General features: G+C 41.5%; 1 protein-coding gene across 3 annotated transcripts in view; it reads right to left on the bottom strand.

The window, feature by feature from the left end:
* rptor (regulatory associated protein of MTOR, complex 1) overlaps positions 1-12,383 on the bottom strand; it is a 182,566-nt gene that overhangs the window by 98,883 nt on the left and 71,300 nt on the right. For all 3 annotated transcript variants that reach the window (XM_023406877.2, XM_023406876.2, XM_087174130.1), the window contains exon 7: positions 5,793-5,968. In XM_023406877.2, the coding sequence (XP_023262645.1) occupies positions 5,793-5,968 (176 nt within the window). The remainder of the gene's footprint in view (positions 1-5,792; positions 5,969-12,383) is intronic.

The raw sequence follows: 12,383 nt of genomic DNA on the forward strand, positions 1-12,383 counted from the left end.
ATAAATAACGTGACTGGCAGTCCAAATAGGATCGTCAATTTTCATTTGAATTTAGAACTACTGTTTGAACATGCAAAATAAAGAAATGAATGAACAAATTCAAAATTCACAGTGTACTTTAACGGGGGATGTTTGTACGATTCATTTGATATATTGCATGTCCTCTTTTTGGTAAATGAGGCGATGGTTGTTCTTGTTCGTTAACTGGCTTGTCGTGCTGAACAGATAATTGTGATGCCGTATCATCTGAGCGGCAGAGAGGAGGCATTTTGGATTTGACACCATAGATGGAAAAATTGTGAATAAAGGTCAGGCGGTTAGCTGCCTTTCAAAGATGTTGTGTTTGAAATAATTTAAATTAATTAAGTTTTATTCCTTATTTTCTTATCTAGATGAGGTGACAAATCTAACACCAAGTTTTGCCCCAATCCATTTAGTTAGTAGGTGTGGAAGAACTGCACTGGATAGAAGAAAACTTTCACCTGCTCGTGGTGCAAGATAAAAAGTTACTGGAACTTGAACATCGCTTAATGACAATACATTGGTTGTTGTTGAGATATTTCTGGACTCTTGTGATCAAACCAACTGACTGACCTATCAACATATCAACTAAGTTTTCCATCAGTAGAGCCCCACCTTTAGCATGACTAAGATTTGACACGCAGCCTGAGCTTTTATTCCTTCATCTGCTATTTCTCTCTGTCTCTCTGTTCCCCTGCAAACCCAGTTCCTTCCGTCTCTATTTTCAGATGCTCACCTCCTCCATCCCTCCCCATCCGTAGCAGCAGTGGGGAAATCCCTTGAAGATGGCGCTCCATCAGTAATGATTTTCTGCTCAGCTGAGCAATGAAAGGTACACATGCACTCATTCTGCCTGGCACTTCCCATTTCTCTCTCTCTCTCTCTCGCTCTCTGTAAACCCCATCATCCATCCCTCAATGCATCTCATTAAAGTTTTAAAGCCAAGGTAAGCCAGCACATCAGTGAATCCCTCCATCCGCCCACCCTGCCAAACTCCACCCCATCCCTTCCTCATTTTCTCCCCGTTTCTCACTCCGGGGCTGTGTGAAGTTAGGGAGAAGGCAGCTCGGGATGTCTTTATTTAGAAAATAATAAGCTAACGGGAGACAGCAAATGACTATATGAAGAATAGGAGGAGGGAGGAGGTGTTGAGAGAGAGCTGCATCATCTTGTAAAGAGCTCCATGTCTCAGTGCGAGCTAGAGAGCAGGTTGATGGAGATGCAGGCCACAGCTGGCATGTTTATTCCGGTGAGGTGCATTGGGACTATTCTCAATCAAATTGTTATTCTCTACCAAACCTGGCAGGAGGACACTGAACGGCAGCTGTACGCTATGGCTGGAATTAGTAATGTCCCTCCTAGCAGCACACAGCACCTCCTGCTCCAAGGCCTTGAGTTTAAAGCCTGTGACTTTTGCTAAACAGTGGTCACTGTGGACATAAGTGACAATTATGGGACAATTGTAACGTAGTGTAACAGTAGCACAATTGCAGAAGAATCACAAAGTTGGCAAACTAACTCAGTAATGTCGCAACAATTATCTAACATTAGCTAATGTTAGCAACCATAAGCCACTGGTCATACCAGACCAAACAGGGATGCAGCAGCAAAACCCCTGAGGGCACTGAATTGAGTAAGGATGTATTTCATTACTAATGAATTCGGCTTTTTATTTCTAAGAGGAAGAATGTGTTAGTTCTTCTTTCAAAAGTCACATATTTATGCTGTTAATTTACATTTTAACAGAAAAACTGAACATAAAAATTAACAATTACTGTTAACTTTTGTTTTTTTCTGAGGTATTTATTTCATCATTAATTTTTTTCTTTCCAAGTGTAAATGAAGTTTGACTGAATAAATGAATGAATGAATAATAAGTAATTCTCTCGTTTGAGGCTTTGGTGTTCACATAGCATTTATTCTAATTGAGCTCATCAAACTAAACTGAGCAAAGTGAGGAAGTTTCATATATAATGCATATATAATACAGGAATATATTTCCTCAGGTTCATTTGTGACCATCAAGTTAAATTCATCAATACAGATCACTGATGATTGACCTTATTGAGTCCTTAATAGGCAGGATCACGCCCAACTTTACCTTACAAGCTGCTCCATCAGTTTTTGGAAGCAAAAGGTATTAAGGAATAGTTCAGTCAATATTATCCAGCAGGCTTTTAGCAACTTGTTCTCTGAAATGGGATGTTGGTAGGGAAATATCAATATTAATGGCATAACACTGAGACCTCATTATGCTGAAGGTCATGGTGGGATGTGGATTTCAAGCGGAGGAAGATAAACGAAACTCTTCAACATTTCTGGCAGAAGAGAAACATTCTGCGAGCTGTAGGACACCTCCTGAAGGCAACCTGTCATTCTCACTTGCACACTTTTCAAAAAAAGTTATCCGCCTCTTTCAAATTTTTAGCTGAAAATCTGGTAAATCATCCCTGTGAATTTTAATGTGTGCAAAGTGAATTCAGTCATTAAAATGCAGAAAAAATGGAGCAGGTAAGTAATGATTTATGGCACCAAAGGGACCTGGTACACTGCAGAGACTGTACCTGGGCAGGTAGTGTAGTGCATGGAGGATGAGGTGCTCACCTGCATTTACTAATTATTACATCACAGGAAATCAGTGATGATTTTGCTGGTGGCGTCTTTCTCATATTTTAACTCTTGACTTCAACTCAGGCTTTATTTACATCAAACATTTTTCTTTATGGTAGTAGGATTAAAACAGGTGTCGCTATAGTCACATTAATGAGAATTTTATTCTAATCAGGTGTTCCAGTAAGCCATGACAGTGTAAATGTGAGCCAGCATGCACAATAACAGGACCATGGAATAAAGAGAGGGGTCTGTCTGCAGACTGCAAGAGTCGGGTGTAACTCTAGGTGGGTGTAATTCAAGTTGTCCAAATCACACAGAACCACATTAGATGGCAAAACAAGATGTTGTTGGCAAAGATGGCAGATTGTGTGAAGGTAATAGTGGCTGGACAAAAGAGGACAAACATTACTATTTGAAGACTGTTTCTCTATGATGTCATGAATAATTGCCACTACTCCACAGATAATATTAGAAGATGTATCAATTTACTGTGATAAACTATCATTTGCCATCCATTCACATTCTACTGCTCATCCATGTCTGCAGTCGCAGTGACAGCAGTCTATGCAAGGCTGCCCTGATGTCTCTCTCTCCCGTCAGCTCTTTGCCTGTAGATGAGAGTCCCACTCTGAGAGTGAGTTGCTTTGGTAGGTAAATGTTTATGTTTAAAACTTGGGTCCTACAAAGCAGCTAGCAGCAAGTTAGCATGGCTGCCATGCTTCAACCTCTCTCACACTGGACCAGGAGGTACAACAGCATGACGTAATATGATGTGGGCATAACTTTAAGTATCGCAGGCTGCAAATGGGTCCTCTTGGGAATAAATGGAATTCAGCCATCACTTATTTTTTTAAGTTACCCCTATTCTGACAAAATTTCTACTAAAGGCATTACCAAACTTTCATTACAAACAGGACAACTCACAGGAAAACTACTGTGGTAGGCAAGCTAACCTCTAATATGCTAAGGCAGGTGGGAGCATGCTAGCAGCAATCAGCTAGCATGATATTTGTCAGTTATTGTTAGCTAACTGTCAACTAATGTAAGTTAGCATGCTAGCTAGCTTGGTCACTGACTGCAAAATATGTTCCATTTATGCAAGGGAGGTATTTGAAAAACACATATTTACTGTTTTAAATATTGCTGTGACGGGGCCCTACTGTGTGTTCACACAGAACGAGTCAAAGTTAATGGAAAAATGTGAGCAGATACAGATTCATCCATGACAGCACCAGTAAAGACGACGGGGTGTCAGTGCAAGTTGAAAATGTTTCAACTTGAAAGAAAAAAATTCTCATAATTTATGAATCTACTTCATAAATGTACAGAGACGAAAGGAAAAAAGAGATAGGAGGGAAAATATAAAGATCTGCAGTCACAGTTGAGTTCTGAGTCCAGTCAAAGGCTGAACTGAACACACAGACACAAACATGGTCCTTTGCACATCTATTATCGCACTTTTATCACACGTGCTTTGTTGGCTAGCTCACAGCTAACATACAGTTGGTACATTGACTGTTTGTGGTGACTAAACACAAACGGTCCAGTAGTCACGCAGCCAAGTGATGTGAAGTGAAAATTTGCTTTGTTTTTGTTTAAGCACATTATTAAATGGAAGTGAAAATGACTTACATTTCAAACCAGGCCTTATTTTTGAGTAATGACTTGGACTTACATACACTGGTTATCATTCTAATTTATTCAGTACCGGTGCTAACATCCTATGTGAGTTTCTGTATGGATAACAAACAATGTAATTTTTACACTTACATGTGTAACCTTTGTTTGTTTAATGAAAAAACAAAAATTTAAGATTTTTTTCTTTCAACCAGAATTTGCCAAATTCTTATTTGATCAGTGTTTAAAGTTTATTAAAACAAGCAGCCATGGAAGAATTTAACCTAGTCCAGCATAGTGTTAAAGTAGCTGAGTTACCAGACTTCCTGATTTGAATTATGAAAAGTAAATTTAGGAATCTAAGGATCTGAAAATAATTCAAAGTTAGCTTTTTATACTTTATGACACCTGTTGCAACTAAAAAAAATTGTAGTCGCTAGTCAAAGAGTGATTTGATGTTCAGCCTATTGTTTACGGTGGCCTAAATTACTTCTCTAATCTCTTGCCAGTCCTGTCAGGAATAAGACCCCACACACAGATGTGGAGTTACAGTAACTGTGTATGTAGAATATGAATGACATATCAATGTGTGTGTGAGTGTTTTGTGTTGACAGGGGATCGGAGGTGATGCAATCACCTTTGCCTGGGTGTGCAAGCCCCACACACTCACTGTGCCCGACACACAGCTGACTGGCTGATGCAACTCATGTGCTCCTGTGGTTTAGCATGAAGCTCTGACAGTATAGTCCTCTGAATGATGCATCACAGTGAACTCATTTTGCCTGAATATATTTCACCTTTGTTACTGAGGTGTGCTCTGCAGGGATAATCATCCCTCCATTACTGTGAATGATGTCAGTTTACATTTCTTATCACAGCTGAATATTTCTCATTGTAGCTGAAGAGTGAGCAGGGTCAGAGCTCAGGGGTCGGAGCTCAGGAGTGTTTGCTCTCTGCTCAGGACACAGCATCGTGTCCTCAGTGTCTACGCAGTGATCCAACCTGCTGCTAACAGGCTTTACAAATGAATGACCGACACTCAATCTGCTTGGTAAGCACATAAAGCACCTACCTAGCATAGAATTAATCCACAATCTTAAAATAAACTCACCCTTTTTAATTAAGACCTCGTATTAATTATAAAAACCTTGAAACTTTCCTTTGTTTGAATGTTTTTGCTGATTTTTGACCAAGAGACATTCAAAGCCACAGTGAGACTGAACAGATCATGTGCAGAAAAGTTGTTCAAATTCTTCCAAAGTAGAACATTTCTTTTACTTTTCCTTACCTACCGAAAAAAACTATACCAATAGAGCTGTGCATAAATGGGAAGTTTCTCCTCCTGCTCTTAAACCATGTTTAAATGTTAACAGCTCATCTACCTCATTACTTCAGAGTGAATTCAGGATGTATTCTGAATGTACCATGTGGAACACAAATCTAAGAGTTCCTAGATGTTTCAGACTTTTAATGTCAAGTGAGAAGCTGTGCTGTGGCAGAGGGAAGGAAAACAAAGCGTGAGAGAGAGAGAGAGACGTTACCATCGGAGGGCGATCTTGATGGGTGTGGTGAGGCAGGAAGTGAAGAGGTCGGCGGGGAGGTCAGGGTTCATGGGCAGCAGCTCGCTGGCCTCGCAGGCTGCCAGCTGGATGCAGTTCTTCATGGAGGGTGGGAGGGGCATCTGGGCGAGCGGGTGGCTGGGATTGATGGCTGCCACCTGAATGGACACAACATAACATAAACAATGTTTGTTTACATTCATTTGGCCGCAAAGGCCACCTCATGCCACATCCACAAATATATAAACATAAACAGAATTTGTCATGTGAACACAGTTCTCCATCCTGCCTGTTAAAAGGAACAGGCAGCTTGTGGATGTCCAATCAGGAGATGGTTTTGAGCTATTTGGGTTTCAGACCTAAAACACTGAATTATTTAACGGCTCCACAGCCGGACCTATTGTCTGGGGAAATGAAAGACAGAGGGACAGAGACAAACAGGAAGCTGGCTGACACACATCTTGACTTTAAAGAGGTGAAATTTGTTGTGTCCGTCAGAGGACACAGCAGACACAGACAGAGAGAGCATCCCTTTTTGAGAGCACACGTTTGTTGACACGTTTATCAAGAAATAAGTTTGAGCACAGCAACTGCAAGAGGTTCACTTAAACAACGCTTTGGATTACTTGGTGAGTTTTTCTAGTTTCTAGTAATTGAATTTTAGCATTGTAACAAAGGCAGACACCTGGTATCGTGTCAGTACTGGAAGGAGTTCAAGTTTAAGTTTAGACGCAGCAACAGAAGCAAGGTGAGAGGAAGACAGAAGAAGACAGGATGTTGAACTTGAGCTGGAGGTCAGATAAGACATGAAATGAAAGGTCAGAGACAGATTAAAGAGAAGCACCTCCAGACTGATACACAAAGATAGAGAGGTGGTGACAACACAGGGAGAATAAAGACAGTCAGAGATGAGATAACATAACTGAAGTAAGAAAAGGAGAAAACTTTACTATCTCGATACTTGAGGTGAAAACAAGTACAAAAAGAAATCTGAAGTACAAGTGTGAGTTTGTGCTGATGTCCAGCAATGGCAACAGGTGAAGGCATCAGCACCCTGTTACCGCCTACACAAGCCTGTTGTCATTATTGTTGCAAGCTGTTTGTGTTCAGCAGAGTAGAAATCTTCTCATCGCTGCTGAAAAAAAATACTTTGATACAGTTCATTTCACGTCGTTTCATCACTTGTCAACTTTCAACAACAGACCTCACCATTCATCCAGTGGGCTCATACTCATTTAAAACTATCAGATTTATTGTCAGCTGACCCTCGTCCATCATAGAGCCGCTTTTATAATCTCCATTACTGTATTGTGTTTACCACGTTAAATAAATTGAAACATGGAGAAAAAAATAAAACATCTCACTGAAAACCAAAACAAACTCTGAGAACTACAATTTGCTTGGTTATGGACAACATGAGACGAGACATAATACTACTACTTTTTTTGTTTTGTTTTCCCTCTGTTGCATGTAAACAGGAGGTACATTTGATTACATCCGAAACATCTGAGAGCCTTTTCCAGGTCTGCCACCGTGTGCTTCCAAACATTACAAGTGCCTGAGACATTTCGAGAGCATAATGATAATGTGAAAGCTTATCGATCCCAGTGTGGAAATCTCTCTCTCTCTAACCCCCCCTGGCAGGTGGTCTTCACCTGGTAAACAATCCTCTTGTCTATTCTAAGACCAGAATTAGTGTGGTATGTCGACGCTGTGGGATGGCTCAGTCAATACTTGCGAGCTTGAAAAATTGAGAAGGCTTTCATATGATGTAAAACTTTGATTATATTTGGAGCTCTCGACTATTTATGTGCTCATTGGGCTGTTGTTGTGTTGATTTGCTTTCAGGGAGTTCAGTATGGTTTCTGTCTTTTGCTAAATAGGCTTTAATGAGCTGTGGGTCTTAATGGAGGCAACAATCCAAGACTTCTCTTCATCTGACTGCTATGACTTGGTTCTTTCATCCTGCACTCCTGCCCAAGTTTAGTAAGAAATTAGGGGAGATTGTTTTATTATTACTATTGTTGTTGTTGTTGTTGTTGTTGTTGCCTCTGTTCTGTAAAATTCAAGCCTCTGTTATTCCAAGAAAGACTGCATCATACTGCTCACCATTATAAATTCATTGACAGTGTTTTTTTCCAGCCAGATCATTTTGATTCAGTGTCAACAGGTCTGCACCTGAAAAGTCACAATCAGGTGAGAGGTGTTGGTGTTGGACACAGCTGCTGGTCGAACACCAGACACCCGCCAGAGTTACAGTCAGAATGAAACTGTCTCACTTGTTTTTGTGTATGTGCCGTTTGGAGCAGTCATGGCTGGTTGATCGTCTGCCGTATGTTTACCTGATAGCTCCACAGGAACCACGGTATCAGAAGAACTGGACTGAATATGTGTCCAATCATTTTGATGATTTAATTCATTTTGATTGTTCCCGCTTATGACTTTAAACGAATCTTGGCATATAATTTGAGTTGAAAAACTGGTTCCAATTCAGAGCCAGTTTTAAACGCTGTTGACACGACAGGTGCAAAATGTGTGTGGGATGCATATATAGGCTGTGATCATACACTTCACACGTAGACTAGCTGACTGTAAATCAGCATTTTTGTATAAATTACAAACTGTTACTGTAAAGCCTCTTGAAGGACTGTAGCCTGAACTGTAAATGTCGCTTCAAGTGCTGAAACTCTTTCTGTGTTTGTACACTTTTGGGGCTGGAAGCGAGAGGAAAGGGTATGAAAAGTCCTCCAACTGGCTGGCACCAACACTGAAAGCTCTGGAAATAAATCTACAGAGCCAAATAAGTGCACGCAATTACATAAGTATACACATATAAAATATGCAAATATAAACTGTACCAGTAAAAAGTTTGGACACACTGTCCCATTCACAGTAGAGCCACAAAACCACACAAACACAGCGGTAATACACCAGAGCTTCTGAATGGGAAAAACTACTTCTTGGGCCTCCCAGCATGTAGTACGCTATAGCTTAGCATCTGGCGCAAGTTGGGGTAAACCCACACTACCTGAGGCGAGGCGCTCATCTTTCTGCGCCCAGAGGGTGAGCCGAGTCAATTAGAGGATGAGATGGAAAAACAAACACAACAGATGATCCACAGGCTGCAGGAAAGCTGCTCGTTCTACCGTCGGCCTCACGAGCAAGAACAAGTATCTGATTCATAAAACTGTCCTGACCCGATTCAAACGTTCAATCTGGTTAAACTAATCAAACTGCGAAAAAAGGCTTGTGATGAGGCTCTGTGGATTTATGTAATGCCTCCCTGCTCCTGTATATACTGCACACCGCTCCTGCTCTCTGCTAGTCCAATAACTCATTAGTTGACTCTATAATAAGTGCTGGAAACAAGGCAGCAGCAGCTAGAGCTCAGATCTCAGTGTGAGATATAATGTATTTACAGTGCTGCTCTATAAGGGCCTTTACGCACAGATGTGAATAAATCATTATGTTAAAAATACAGAAAGAATAATCTTAATTAATGGGGGCAAGTGTGGTAACGTGTGTAACTGTGCATGTGCCTCTTTTTTTCCTATCGACATGCATATTTAATTTCTCTTTGAAACACTCGCAGAGTGGGTGCCCGATTGTTGCCGTGCAGATGGATCTGTGCCAATCATCTTTTAACATAATTCCTCTTCTCTCTGTCTCTAATGAGGAAAATGTCGACAGACATCACAAACAAAGCAGCGCGAGTCTCTAAAGCCTCTCACGGTGTCAAGAACACTGTCTCCTGAAAGAAATTTGAAGAAAGTGTGCTGTGGTAATCCTGATGGTAAATACGACAACATTGCCAGCAGAAGCTGATTAATGCTGAGCATCCACTGTAATTATCACATTAGCATATTGTAATCTCACAAATTATCATGAAAATCACCATGACAGCTTTCTTTTCTCTCTTTTCCACTGGGGATATCAGGCTACAATTTAATTGCTGAGGATTTTCTTCTTTTTTTTTTTCATTTTAAAGTGACACTAATTTATGAAACTAATCCAACGGGGGGGGGGTTATGACACATCATCACAGCAGAAGAGCACAGTCACACACGTGCACACAGAGCTACCAAAATGCAACTCTTGTCGAGCGATAAATTTTTACAGCTGCGCATTAATTATTCATTAAAATGATAGAAGGAGCCAGTGGAGGCTTAATGTGAGCATCCCGGCAACACAAGCACCTAGACCACAACACACACACACACACACACACACACACACACACACACACACACACACACACACACACACACACACACGTCTTCTGCCCCACTGCTAATGCAGTGACCATGTTTGCTGAGCGCAGGAAGTGATGAGATATTTAAAAGTAAGCAGGTGGCCCTATAATAGAGCACTTAGGGCAGACACCCTCACTGACTGACTGACTGACTGACTGACTGACTGACTGACTGACTGGACTGGACGGCAGGGGGAGGTTGATATGGTGACTGTGTTTGTTAAAACACCTCCTCCTCCTTTCATATCCTCCCCTCACTCGTCTCTTGTCTTCATCTGCATCAGTGCGTCTCCAAATAATTCAGCCCCCGGTGAGATCAGGTCTGTCGTGCTATGTGAAATGTGTGCGATGTGCGTGTGTCAGTGGTGCGATGCCAAAGGTAAAAATGGATGACAAACTCTGTGTGTGTGTGTGTGTGTGTGTGTGTGTGTGTGTGTGTGTGTGTGTGTGTGTGTGTGTGTGTGGCATTTCATGATTCCACTTGGGACTGCTCATGAGTGTCGCGACGGAGGGATTCGGGTGGAGGAGCGCGTGGGTGAAGAAGGGGGACTCCCTGCTCAGATCGTCTCCTGCATGATTAAAAAGTCTCTGGAAGTCATCGCCTCCCTCTTCATCTTCCATTACCCCCTCCCCATTACACACTTCCTGTGTGAGTGGATGTGAAGGGCACGCAGTCAGGTGGAATAGTGAAATTGCTTGTGGACGTTACGCAACTTCCCCTGCATTTAACTGTGGGACTTCCTCTGCTTATTTCCCCACTGAAACACTGTAGTTAAACCTTGAAGCTCCCACCTTTCAATAAATACTTCCTGTGCAGCAATGCAGCTTAATGCTTTTGGAGTACACGGTGGTCCCTGCTATAAAAAAATAAAATATTGTCTGATCAATTACTTGTCCATTCTTGCCTCAGCCACACAAGTATGTTACAGCTCACAATGACCACAGCTGCTTCAAGAGCTGCACCCCCAGACATAAAGGCTAAGGTCCGACTGAAATTACACTTAAATAACAATACTTTAATAATAGCTGAATCTTTCATCTTGACTGTAGCCTTGACAGAACCTTCAGCAGTCCCTTACTTTCTCTTATGTTCTCTTGTACAAAGTAGCTACAAGAAGGAGGAGTTTGTGCTTGTGTGATGTGCTTTGTATCCAATAACGACGAGCTGCAGTAATGGACAAAAAGCCTGTCTCACGACATCAGTGTCACATACTAAAAAGATACATCTACTTAGTTGTGAGAGCTTTATTCATCTCGGCTTTTTAAATAAGTTTATAAACGTATCAACAGTTTAGCCCCAGAGCCTCCATCCAGATGTGTTTAACGACAAGACAAAGTAAGACAGAGTAACTGGGAGTGTGATGAATGCAAACTGTAAAAAACCACAGTGGAGATCAAAGTTTGGACAACGAGCTTTCTCCATGAAGTGCCGTCAACTTTGAAACAACGTTACCAACTGAAATCAAATTAACTCCAGATATAAATGTGCTGGCTAAAAGCAAACCAGAGTTGTACCCATTTCTAGCTAATTGCATCGTATTGTTAATTGTTAATCGGCTGGTTTTGCTGCTGAACATCTGCTCCGTCTTTAGCAGAATCTTTGATTTGAACCCAGACAACGACGAGCAGGCAGTTTGTGCAAGGAGGCAAATATATTCTTATTTGTTAGTATGGACTTAGGAATAAAGAATAAAACAAGAATAAAAAAATTAGAGCACATAGCTGATTTACTCTGAAAAATGACTGCAAGGGTCAAACACAAAATATATGGTGCAAAGTATCGAATCATTATGTCTGTTCCCATGAAGCAGGAGTGAATCCTTGTGATGTTTAGAGCTGTGCTTTTAGCCCTGAAGTTGCAGCCCTGCCACGACCTCTGCAAAGTTAAACAAAATAGAGCAAGAGAGGCTGAGAATGGAGAGACACTTGGGACGAGTTCTGTCAAACACTGCAGCAACTCAGCAGTTTGGCTGCTGCCTTCACCTTTACTTTAACGGGTAACACAGCTTTCACAGCAGCTCTTTTCTCAGCTCGCTCCACCTCCTGCCTCTGTGCTCCGCACTGTTCGTCCTGTACCTTTCTCTCCCTCTCTCCCTCCTTTTCCAGCTAATCTACAGTCTGGCTGAAACTTCTCCATGAATAATTGAGATGAATGACAGCGCCATCTCATTAGGAATTCACATAACATGCCATAGCCGGGAGAGAGAAAGAGAGAGAAAACGTAATAAAAAGATGAAGTAGTGAAAGGACTGGGGCTGGGAGAGGTGGGTTTCTGTGCCTGTGCGTGTTTGTGTGTGTGTGTTTGGGGAGGTGGGGGGCAG

Source organism: Seriola lalandi, unplaced genomic scaffold (assembly GCF_002814215.2).
Source record: "Seriola lalandi dorsalis isolate HSWRI2012SDOR001 ecotype SW California unplaced genomic scaffold, Sedor1 jcf7180002054318, whole genome shotgun sequence".
Lineage (NCBI taxonomy): Eukaryota > Metazoa > Chordata > Actinopteri > Carangiformes > Carangidae > Seriola > Seriola lalandi.